The 12,627-nt window shown below is 38.0% G+C and overlaps 1 protein-coding gene across 2 annotated transcripts; it reads left to right on the top strand.

Annotated features, from left to right (window-relative positions):
* The first annotated feature begins 1,584 nt into the window (after positions 1 to 1,584).
* On the top strand, positions 1,585 to 3,712 carry LOC126798905 (zinc finger protein CONSTANS-LIKE 2). 2 transcript variants are annotated; one of them, XM_050525989.1, is made up of 3 exons: positions 1,585 to 2,107; positions 2,138 to 2,431; positions 3,112 to 3,712. In XM_050525989.1, the coding sequence occupies exons 1-3, from the start codon at positions 1,592 to 1,594 to the stop codon at positions 3,469 to 3,471; spliced, it is 1,170 nt and encodes a 389-aa protein (XP_050381946.1). In that variant the 5' UTR covers positions 1,585 to 1,591; the 3' UTR covers positions 3,472 to 3,712. The 2 variants fall into 2 exon arrangements, with proteins under 2 accessions (XP_050381946.1, XP_050381945.1); XM_050525988.1 differs by having other exon boundaries at positions 1,585 to 2,431.
* The last annotated feature ends 8,915 nt before the right edge of the window (positions 3,713 to 12,627 follow it).

Genomic DNA, 12,627 nt, shown 5'->3' on the forward strand with positions numbered 1-12,627 from the left:
GGAAATGATTTATATCATGTAGAACAAATTGAATAAGAATTAATACGTAAGATCACAGTTAGGTTTAGAAGGATTTTACTATCAGTATCTAGTTGAGTAAACTTTAGCAGAGTCGATTAGTAAGACAAAAAAGACAAACAAAAAGGTGCAGGTTTCAAATTGGATTGAAAGACTCATGGTTAGGGAAAACAGACGGAGTCAATACATATAATGACATCAAAATATATTATACTTTCATGTCAATCTTCTTGGCTCCAGAAGCTATACGTAAATGATAACTAGTGGTGGGAAGGCCTCCTAATCCAAGTCTATGCTAAGTGGCAGTCTCCTATTGGCTGCAGGAATTTCCTTTATGTATAGAAAACTTATCGAAAATGAAATGTTGCTTACAAAACCATTTTAGAGTTTCCGAAAATAATTAAACCCGTATATATCATTACATGTGGATGTGGTAGGGAATTTCCAATGAAAAATCTATTTAGTTGACAAATGACAATATATAATTTTGGCTGCTCTGGTAGCTTTCATGGGGATTCATCTCTACCCTGTGATTGAGGATAGCTAGGTGCCTAGGTAATGTATGATGGCAACGGTTAGTTGTTTACACTGTAAGCAAACTGGCATTGTAATTAGTAGTAGTAGAGACGTGTCTATATCTATGATTTATGAGCAGATAATTAAGTTTGATGTATTCATAATAGCACATATCTTTTACTTCTAATTTTTGCCATCGACATAACAGATAGCTGATGATTATTAGTTCAGTATATATACATTGTTTCGAGCTAATATTATTGTCCAGGAGGTGGGATTCTATATACATTTCTTCTGTCACGCTAAGAAATATCAGTGTATATGTATAATCCGGTGAAAACCCTTTGTCAAGATAGTGCGATAGAGCTAGCCATTGCTAAATCCTTTGTCAAGACAAATGCGCTGACAGAGATATGAGCACCTCGATATATAGTTTCTAATGAACAATATAATTCACTGAAACTCTTGAAATAAATCTAAGCGCCGATAAATTTAAATATTCAAAAGAGTAAGAAGACATACATCCGTCGTATAAATAATGAAAAAATAGTTATAGAATCGACCATGAATTTGTTCATTGCTCTCGACGGATTAAGAAAAAACCTAGGAATTAAGTAGAGAACTGCAAGCAGCCGAGCAGGTTACTATAGCTCCAAGATGGAAGTTCTACTTTCCCATCATCCAAGCAGGCAAAACAACACCCTACACAGTTGATCGTTACCATCCCCATTATTCTCATCCACATTGATCCAGCTGTGTAGGAAAAAACCCAGAAAGCATCTCCACCACGTCTTCTGAAATGCCACGTGTCCTACCCCGAATCTTAGCAGCTCAGACTCATGGACCCCCCGTTTTAGGTCCAAAAGCTCAGCCACAACTTTTCCCACCCACTAAACCACCTCCACGTGTCGCCCTCTGGATTCCCTCCCACTTTGCCGCTCTGCCTACAGTTAGACCCCCCTCGACCCCTTCTTCCCTCCACTCTCCATAACTCCATCATTTCCCCTCGAACTTTGAAAACCCTCTCTCAGAGTTTGAGTGAGGAAAAAATAAGAGCATGTTGAAGGAAGAGAGCAATGGCGCCGCGGCCGCGAACAGCCGGGCACGTGTTTGCGACACGTGCCGCTCCGCAGCCTGCACGGTCTACTGCCGTGCAGACTCTGCGTTCTTGTGTTCGAGCTGCGACGCCACGATCCACGCCGCCAACCGCGTGGCTTCCCGCCACGAGCGTGTGTGGGTCTGCGAGGCGTGCGAGCGTGCGCCGGCTGCTTTTCTCTGCAAGGCAGACGCGGCCTCGCTCTGCACGTCTTGCGACGCGGAAATCCACTCTGCTAATCCTTTGGCCCGTCGCCACCAGCGCGTCCCCATCCTTCCCATCTCCGGCTGCCTACACGGACCTCCGTCCACTGACCCCGGCGGTCAGATGATGGTGGCGGCTGCCCCGGCGGATACCACAGAGGACGGTTTCCTGAGCCAGGAAGGAGATGAGGCATTGGACGAAGAAGATGAAGATGAGGCTGCCTCCTGGCTGCTGCTGAATCCGGTGAAGAACAGCAACGGTAATCATAACAGTAACAACAATCCAAACAATAACAACAACAACAACAACAACGGATTCTTCTTCGGAGTGGAGGTTGATGAGTACTTGGACCTTGTGGAGTACAACTCATCTGATCAGAACCAGTTCAGTACTACTACCACTGTTACTGACCAGCATAACCAGTATGGTATGCCGCACAAGTTCAATTATGGAGGTGATAGTGTTGTGCCAGTTCAGTATGGAGAAGGTAAAGTAAACCAGATGCAGATGCAGCAGAAGCATAACTTTCATCAGTTGGGGATGGAATATGAGTCCTCAAAAGCTGCTTATGGTTACGATGGTTCAATATCTCACACTGTAAGCTTCTAATTTCTACTCCATAATGCTTCTATAATTACTTGTTTATTGCTAGTTTTTTGTTGATTAGCTATTACTATTGTGGTTCAAAGTGAACAATGCTTGATTTGGGATGATGATCAGCTCAATCTATCTTAATTACTAGGATAAAAAGATAAGCTCTCTTTTAATTGGCCAAGCTAATAAGAGAAAGCCTATTACTATTATCTGCACTTTCTAGCTAAGCTCCATTGTCTCCCATATCTCTGCTTTTCTTCTTTAGAGTGGCAAATAATATGAATGTTTCTATTTTTCTTTCCCCTTTTGATCCAAGTTAGAAAATGATGTCAATTCAGGTCATGTTCTGAGAGGGTTACTTTTTTCTGTTTAGACGGTTCAATAAGTCAGAGAATGTTCAAGGAACATTGTAAAAGGGAATGAGTTTTAGCACTTCAATTCATTTCCATTTAATGGGGCATCTTCTTGAAACCTAAAGGCCGGGAAGAGGACTTATGCTCATTTAGCTAGGGTTTTGAGCTACCGAGTTAGCTTGTTGTACATGATGGAAGAATGCATGAAAAGTATATAGAACCCTTAAATATAGTGAACATCCACATCTGTGAAATTCATAAGTATCGTTTCAAAATGATGAAATGTTGTAGCAATTTTTCTAATGGTGTTTTTCTTTGATCATTTGATAGGTTTCTGTTTCATCCATGGATGTTGGTGTTGTACCAGACTCAACAATGAGCGATATGTCAGTCTCTCACCCAAGAACACCAAAAGGAACAATAGACCTTTTCAATGGACCTACAATTCAGATGCCAACCCAACTAAGTCCAATGGACAGGGAGGCCAGGGTCCTCAGATACAGAGAAAAAAAGAAGATGAGGAAGTTTGAGAAAACAATCCGTTATGCCTCAAGGAAGGCCTATGCAGAGACAAGACCTCGGATCAAGGGCCGGTTTGCAAAGCGAACAGACATTGAAGTTGAAGTGGATCAGATGTTCTCCACATCACTCATGGGAGAAACTGGATACGGTATTGTCCCTTCGTACTGAAATCGTGTGACAATTCAAGCAGCAGAAGGAGATCTCCTTCAGATAACTAAGATTGCACTGGTTTTTAGATATTATTAAAGACCTGCTAGACTGCTACGTACTGATAATCACTGGTATCTTTTCCAATTTGAATGAGATGTATGGATGGTAATCTTGTATGTTGTGGCATCTTCATGCCATTGCTATGATGCAAATGTAAATTTTTATTAGTTGGAAGTTCAATCTTTTGCAGCATTATCACTACTTTGCTTGTTAGATCGATCTGTGTTTTCTGCAAGACCCCAATGTTGGCTATAGTGAATTTTCTTCGCTCAAAAATCGAGTAACTTTTAAGAATGAAGGATTCACTATTCAGTACTATACCATGTACCTTTCAGGACTACAATCAGGAACAAGATTCTAGCACATTGCGGGGATAATAGAGAAAATGGAACCGACAGAATACTCATAAGGATTCTGGAGACGAGCTAGCTTCATATTTTCTAAAAGGCAGATGAATATTTCTGCTTTTGTTTGATCCTTGATACTTCTTGCTCATCTTATAAAGACAGGGGAACTTTCTCTTACAAATTTTAGTAGTCACTATTTCATTTCCCATATACACCTCAGTGATGGTATCATCATCTCTTAATAAGATCTCTCCTATAATGAAAACATGGTATCCCGAAAATACTTATATGTTTCCAACCACGACCAATTTGCAGTTAACTAAACTTCTCAACTGCATGGAAAAAGGGAATAAATGTCATTGCACATACATTAGTTACAGACCAAACTAAGAACTTCAACTGTAGCTGTATCAATCGATATAGCATATCCGGAGCACATACTTGGTTCGAAAAATGAAACTACAATGGTCTACAATATTTCATGCTAGTTGCATAGGAGATATTGCATGTACAAATCATACAGGTACTTTAGAGTTTAGATGCAGTTCACTGTATATGGAGATTACTAAAGCTTTTGAGATCTCTGATCAACAAAGACATTCTATCTGCACTTTTGCAGTTTCTATCATCTTTACAAGAAAGCAGTGCACATGGGATCCGGAGAACAAAGTTGAGGCAATACTGTAGTCATTACACTCTCAAGTAGGCCATTTCTTAGGGCATCTAATGCTGTAACATCTCCATGATGAGCTTTGCGTGCATTACAATTGGCATAGTCATAACACTCTTGAAATATCTGGTATCATGATACTGATTTCCGTTGTGGAAATTGGTGTATCGCATAGAAGAAAATGTAAGAATCAGTCAATCCAAAGTGTTAAACCGGTTAGTAATTGATGCTGGTTATTACATTAGATGGTCTATGCAGGCTAAAGTGCTTTAAACTGGTTCATTTCCTCAAGATGTTACTGAAATTCTTAAGATATATATGAGATGAACTTAATGTACTATACTAAGCATATGAAGTATCCATTTTAAGTTACGGATTCTTGATTTGAGGTGGATACTTGAAAGGGAAGGTAAGGTCCCAAAAGTGAAAAAGAGCAGGCCAAAGTGCACCTCCACATATCCAACTGTAATCTAGTGAGAAAAAGTTGCTGCACGTTTACACTTTGCAGTGCAAAAAGAAAGCATAAAGGGAAAAAGGGAAGATTGGATATGCATATATGGCAGCATATATCTCAAGTGTCAAACCCTTTTGCCTAAAGGTATTGTTAAATTTGGATATCCCAGAAGTTCATATCCTTGTGTTTTTGGTGACTCTTCGATGGTAGCTAGTCATGGCCTCATGGGTCTTGAACATTGAGAGCAGTTCAAGCATAGCCATACAAATGTGTCTCCTTTCATCCTTACCCTTTTCCTTTTGTTGACAAGGAAAACCACAACTAGTTGGTATTTTTTGGGGCAATAACTACTTGGCCTTGTATCAGCCAGATAGCTGGTTGAAATTCTTGACTTTTCCATCTTCATCAGCATATGCATCTTGAACCACATAACCCTTCTTATCAGAATTGGATATGATCTTAGTCAATAAATCAATTAATGACCCAAAAACTTTATAGCCCATCTCAAAGATGGACCTGGGCTTTCCTGGGCAGTCACAACTTCAATTGCGTCTGATGTTAATCATGTTATGAACTCGGATCTCTCAATTCAAATTTGCTGCTTACTGAGGCAAGATTCACTCTTTCAATGATTCATCCGGGAAGTAATGTAAATTAAGAAAGCGAGAGGCCGATACGGAGCTTCTGATCTGTGACAATGTTACTGTGCTTTTGGTATGCATGGTTTAGTTAATTGCATAGTTAATTGTATTCATAGATAACTATGTATTTATTTCGTACGTTTTCAAGTAGTATATATCCACCACAATTTCTAAGTTTAATGGAGATCTTTGCACCATCAGTACAGTAAATCGGCGGAGAATCTGTTTGAGAAATTTTAGCCTCTAAGCTAGGAATGAGGACTTGGAAAAACTACGTACATACGTATATGTACATCAGTATAGGTCCTTTATTTTTTTGAGAATGACGTATATGTACATTTCAAACAACAACTTGTTCATACCATATTGTTGTATAACAGCAGAACTGTAGACTGAAAAACAAAACTGACAATCGGATACACCATTAGATATGGTCAAATTTAAGGATGTTAAGCTCCAGTGCTAGCATATTAGAATTTGACCACACCATTAAGTGAAACTAATGCAACGTATGCGACTATTTGAAGAGTTAGTTGAGCGGTCAGACTATTTTGAAATATCACGAATACCCTGTGCAGCCCCATGAATACCAAGAAACTTTCATAACAGTCGATCACCGAATGAACAAGTAAAGTAGAAGAAATAATTGCACATGATAATCATCACTTGAGGCCATATATGTAACTTCATCAACCACAATTCACAATTTTCTTGTTCTGATCCTCAAATTCACTGTGCAGACGGAATTATATAAACCTAAGCATATGAATGATTAAATGCATACTCCCTTCAGAGCATTCGGCAGCATCAGCTAGGTAGCTATACGAACACTACTACAGTGATTTTAGCAATGAAGTCTTTGATGGCAAACTCCACGAGCTCGACTGGTTCTTCCGGTGTCGGTGCTGGTGAAACTATTTTCAGCAACTGGAGATCTCCGCTACCATACATCTTCAGCGGCCTAGCACTCATGCTGGGACTCGTCGCAGTTGCATTGCTAATTCTGGCTTGTTCTTATCGTAAAACCTTGTCGTCCAACTCCGCAAGTTCGGGTGGTGAAGATGCAAAACCAACGTCACGGGAAATGGATGACTTAGAGGCTGCAGAGTCGGAGCCCAAGATTCTCGTGATAATGGCCGGAGAGAAAACACCGACATACTTGGCAAACCCCATTTCTTCCTCTACTAGTTGATCAAAGTCTCTGAACTCATCATCCTTTTGCTTCAGACCTTCAGTTCTGGTAGTATAGCTAGTTATTTCGATCTCGGCCTTTAGATATCTAAATTTTGGGTACTTATAATTCTTTTTCATCATCGACAATATGTAATTAGATTAAGAGAGAGCGAACATCTTCGAAATCTATTGTTCTATCTTGTGTTGCAGTATATGTGAATCTAAATTTTAACACATTTATTCCATCTATCTAATTAGCTTTTTCAAGAACCCTACAAGCTTCTATTCCATCGAACGCTAGTATTGGGATTACTTGTGTGAGTTGTGTCCTCTCCGATCCATCTCTTGTTTCCTTTTTTTTTTTTGCTGGTTTTGGTTGGATATCATGATGATGCGGTAGGCTTAAAGCCAAGCAAACTCTTGTGGGCATAGTCTGATTTGGGAAGTGTAGAACGATAATCTTAAAACAAACGAGAGTGCAGACACATGTACAAATAATAATGTGATTTATTTATAATCAAGCGCGGGGTTACAATCTTTGTGAACTCCTCTAATACTATCTCCGTATATGACTTGGCTCAAGGGTGACGTGTACTTGATCTTGAAAATTTGAGTTTGATTTGGATTTGGATTTGATGAAGAACGAACGATTTGGCAGCTTGATGATTCTTCGTGGGCTTGAGTTTGGATTTGATGAAGAACGATATATTTGGTAGCTTGACGATTGTTCGTGGACTTGCGTTTGGATTTCGATTTGATGAAGAACAATGGATTTGACAGCTTGATGATTCTTCGTGGGCTTGAGTTTGGATTTGATGAAGAACGATTGATTTTAACAGCTTGATGATTCTTCGTGGGCTTGAGTTTGGATTTGATGAAGAACGATCGACTTGACATCTTGATGATTCTTCGTGGGCTTGAGTTTGGATTTGATGAAGAACAATTGATTTGGTAGCTTGACGATTCTTTGTGGACTTGCGTTTGGATTTAGATTTGATGAAGAACGATGGATTTGACAGCTTGATGATTCTTCGTGGGTTTGAGTTTGGATTTGATGAAGAACGATCGACTTGACAGCTTGATAATTTTTCGTGGACTTGAGTTTGGATTGATGAAGAACGATCGACTTGACAGGTTGATGATTCTTCGTGGACTTGGGAGACTTTGGGATTTCTCAAGAGTGACCTTGCTTAAGTGATTTTCTCTCTTCTTCTCAAGTCCCCTTTCTTCATGTTGAATGTGGTATTTATAGTGTCAAGATTTCTATATTGTAGAATATTTTAATGACACTCAAAATAATAAATTTCTTTAATTGTATAATTAAATCAATATGTATTTTCTGATTAATTTAAAATTAGTTATTCTCATAACTAAATTAAACAGAAAATAATTGATTTAATTATAACCGTCAAGAAAGTTATTAATTTAATCAAATGTCCGATTACCATTTCGAATTGTCAATGACATTCCATTTTCCGATTTACGTCGGAATCACGTAGCTTCAATTACGATCATCCGTTTATGTGCTGACATGAGTTTTATTCGAATCAGCACCAATTTTATTGACTTTTTGGTCACGTGTGCAATTTTGGCGGGTTTTTGGTCGATTTAATCATTTAATAAAGATGATTTATTTCATTAAATTTTATGTGTCTACATGAAGCAACTTAAAATAGCTAGGTTTACCATCCTCGCTCATTGCTGAAGTAATTGAATTTTTGGTCACCCAGAGAGCCGGAGAGGTTTGAAGATAATTTCATCAAAGAGGTATAGTACATATTTGTAAACAGAATTTTGTCATCAAATAATCAGAGGAGTAATATTGCTTCTTTTAGTTCTATATCATGACAAATTAATCACTAGAATTATATCTCCAATAATTCAGATTTAATACTATAAGCTTTTCACCAAATCAGCCATTTGCGCCACCGACTCCACTACCGCGTACACTTAAGGGATAAATATAAAGACTAATTGGGGAAGAAGTAAATATAATTTGAAAAGAAGCTGACTTATTTAGAAGTTGGAAGCTGCAGTCTGTAAGAGTCTTCTACAAGTCCTAGTAATAAATACCTACTGCAGTCTTTCAATACATTATTTTATCACTTTATTAAGCCAACTAAGTTTGACATTAGCGATTAATCTTAATTAAATTACTAAACAATATTAGTAAAATTCCAAAAAGTTGCTAACAGAGAGAAGTGGCTTCTCGGAAATGTATTAGCACGTCAAGTACTAAAATCTACTGGGGTCCTAGTGGGAGGGTGATCACATAGATTTGAAATGAAAGGCGATCTTATTATGACTTGTACAGTTATACCGTCTTCTGTGTACGTCCACATTTTCCCTGACATTTCTCATGGAAATTGATGTTTGATAAACATATATTTATTTAATTTGTTTCTGGTCGATCGATGGAGTTTTCTGTCTTGATAATGAGACAAAGCACTGCAAAATTTATATACGTATGTACATATTAATAGTGTGGTTTAATGTTTTCATAATATGCAAGATATATACATGAGAGTTTACAGCATCTTGCGTTGTACGTAGGGTCTTCTTTTTGTGGACAACTATGTGGCTTGTAATACTTGTATTTGATTATGCTAAAAAATCGCTTGAAGAAATACACAGATGAAGATTGAAGAGTAAAAGGTGACATATGTAATGTAATTAGACTGGAAGATGGCATAGGTACATAGTGATCGAATTCGGAAGGCGCGGGATTCTGACACCCATTGAAATAATAATTGTTTGTTAATTAATAGTGAATATGCTTCACTTCTCTGAAGAAGTAGCAGATAACTAAAGAGCAGCTTTAGCCAACTAATGATGGAAATAAGTTCGGCGGAAATCGCAGAATAAATGGTGCTAATTGGATTAAGTAAAGTTAAAGAGAGAAGTGGCGTCTCGGAGATGTATTTTATATATTTTCGTACTGTTGGTAATGGAAGACCTAGAATTTCAGATACATGCAGCACACAATATGTGGTACATTGTAATTAACTAGTTAAAGGCACTTTAGGTTAAGTTTCATAATTAGATATGGCAAATTAGTCTAAAGGGACGTGCCATTCCACATCATCGGTCTTATGTAGTGGGAAACAAGGGAGATGTCAAGTGTGTAAATGCCTATCTCCACTAGGGTTTCCAACTCTGCTATTGTTTCTCATTTTAGTTTTGTTTCTCATGGTGACGCCACTTCCTTTGGTTAGAAGCAATAAACTTAGAACTTGGCCCCATTGGTTCAATTCACTTTCTTTAAGATAAGTATTTCCTTGGAAATTAGCTACATAAACCAGCTTAATACTATATATATACTTGTTTAGGCTGCATGCAAGAAGCCATTATATGCCTAAATGACTGTGAATCCATCGTGATCAAGATATATTGATTCCCCAAAAGAAATATATCGCTACATATATATGCATATAATATGAGCGAACTTTTATTTGCTGAATAGGAATATATGTAGTTACCGATAGTTCATCGTTCATAATCATATGATCATTACGTAATTGTCAGATGCATCGATCATTTTCTGCTTGTAAATAGTATATATGAACGATGTTCGTGGCAGATAGACTCGATAGCAGCGGTTAGCTTGAAGACGCAAGCAGGTTGACAACTTTCTACGGATTGGAGCATTGACAAGATAGACTTCTCGATCAGATATAAATCTGTCTTTCCTTGACAATTTCAACACCGCAAGTCCACAACAATGAGTTGTAAAATGATTCAGCAGCAGACTACAAAAACAATATATTATAGTATATGGACATATATGCGAGGATTTGAAGACGCAAGGTTTGCAATAATATTAATACAATACACGTGAATCATATCATTCATATGAATGTTGAACATGTCGGCATGAAACTTGAAACAAAACATATATAGATTGATTAGATTTTGTCGTCACCAGCCATCCAGCCAGGGCCCAGTGCGCTTCTGAAGTTGAGAAGATCAGCGACTCGATCAAGTAGACAGTAGGTCAGTAGCAGCCAGTAGTGGAAGCAAAACTTGTTGGGAGGGTGAAAAGTTTTCAAAAATGATGGTACTAATTCGAAGACGGTAATCCAAAATGGAAGATGAGAATCCTCTCCATTTCAGCTTATTATTTAAATTGCGAAACATAAAAATTTTGAACTTGATTGCACACTATGAATGCTTCACGCTCAGACATTAAGGGAACGATGCATGTAACCATCCTGCTAACTAGCTAAGTTAATTATTAGCAAGAAAATGTATACGCATAACTTCTTGGTTGATATTTTATTATTGTATATAGAAGAATTAGAAGCCGGAACCTATTTGGTAAAAGTCTTACACATATCTATAATAAAACTTATATGTAGAAAGTGATATCTCGAAACGCAGTGCTCCATCAAAAGAACACTAGCTAGGACGAGGCAAATTTACATACAGAAAGCAGATGCATATATATAAAATCATGTTAATGGGCGAAGACATAATCTAACAGAATCTTGCGCTACATATAATTTGCAAACCCTTGAAAAAGAATGAATAACGCATTGCGTCAGAAGTGTCGGCCTGTATTAGAGGTAGACCCGGCCGACGTTTGGAAATGCTCAAAGGCAAATCCCATGATGTTGTGCAGGTGGTGGCATTAGTGTCGAAGTTGAGGGTCCAATTTTTCTTTTATTTTCTTGCTCGCCTGCTCGGTTCTCCACTAGCCATTGTTTTATGCAACTGTAGATAATTTCTTTTGGGAGTTTCTCGAAAAAGGATGACTAGCTCCATAATAACATGATATTTGGCTAGTGAATTTTGATGTAAAGATTGCAAATCGAAGTGATTGATGAGTCATATATATATGTCACGGCACTCGGCCAAATCTCTGTGTCTATGGCTGATAGCTCGTTGTGACCCGGCCAATATCTCAATTTGAAGTAAATATTGAAAATTAACCCATTTTCTTCTGATTGTTGACTTATTTTCTAGTATGATTGTGGCAGAGTATGATTTACGTAGTCCTCTAACTTAGATAATGTGTGCCATATGAAATGGTGAAACTGTTCTTTTTCAAATGATTGATGAGGCTGAACGAAAAAAAGAGAGAAGAAAATAGCAAAACATATAATCGATTGAGCATATTCCCTGGTCATCAGGAAATTATGGTTTAGCATAAACCGGTCATAAATCAATCGAGTACCTGAGAACTTAAGGTACGGTCCTAAAAAAATTAAGGTCCTTGAGAAGCTTTGCACCTTTGCTTGTTTCTGAGTTCTTCTTTGAAATGTTTATCAATATCAATATTTTCTTTAAAACAGTATATATACTGGCAGCAAACCCAACATTACAAAAGCCACATTCTTCATCATTAACTTGAAGAATTAGCACTAATCCTAGTTGCGCATCTAGAGAAAGCAGAAAGAAGAAGGAAGAAAAGAATTCTAAACCCTAAAGGGCTAAAGGGCATTACCGCCATTTTCAAACAACCCTACTAAAGGCCAAGACCACTATAAATTGCTGAACCAGCAGAACCACCAACCTCATTTCTTTGCAACAATCACCCACAAAATCCCATTACGTACAACAGAACAGAGAAAATGAGGCCTGCAAGTACAAGCAGTACTACATCCTCAACATCCAGATCAGTACTACTACATCCATGGAAGACTCCAGTTCCTTACCTCTTTGGTGGCTTAGCTTTCATGTTACTGCTCATTTTTGTTGCACTGATCGTTCTTCTATGGTCATACCGCAGCTCGCGCTCCACCAACTCATCAAGTGAAGATGATCACGAAGAGAAGCAAACAAAAACGATGAACAATACAGTGTTTGATGCTGATCAGCCAAAGATTA

This window comes from Argentina anserina, chromosome 6 (genome assembly GCF_933775445.1).
Source record: "Argentina anserina chromosome 6, drPotAnse1.1, whole genome shotgun sequence".
Taxonomy (NCBI): Eukaryota; Viridiplantae; Streptophyta; class Magnoliopsida; order Rosales; family Rosaceae; genus Argentina; species Argentina anserina.

Excerpts from the sequence above, each read along its gene's own strand:
- LOC126798905 (XM_050525988.1), top strand. The coding sequence starts at position 1,592 with ATGTTGAAGGAAGAGAGCAATGGCGCCGCGGCCGCGAACAGCCGGGCA. Across the intron at positions 2,432-3,111 it reads ATGGTTCAATATCTCACACT|GTTTCTGTTTCATCCATGGA; the intron begins GTAAGCTTCTAA and ends ATCATTTGATAG.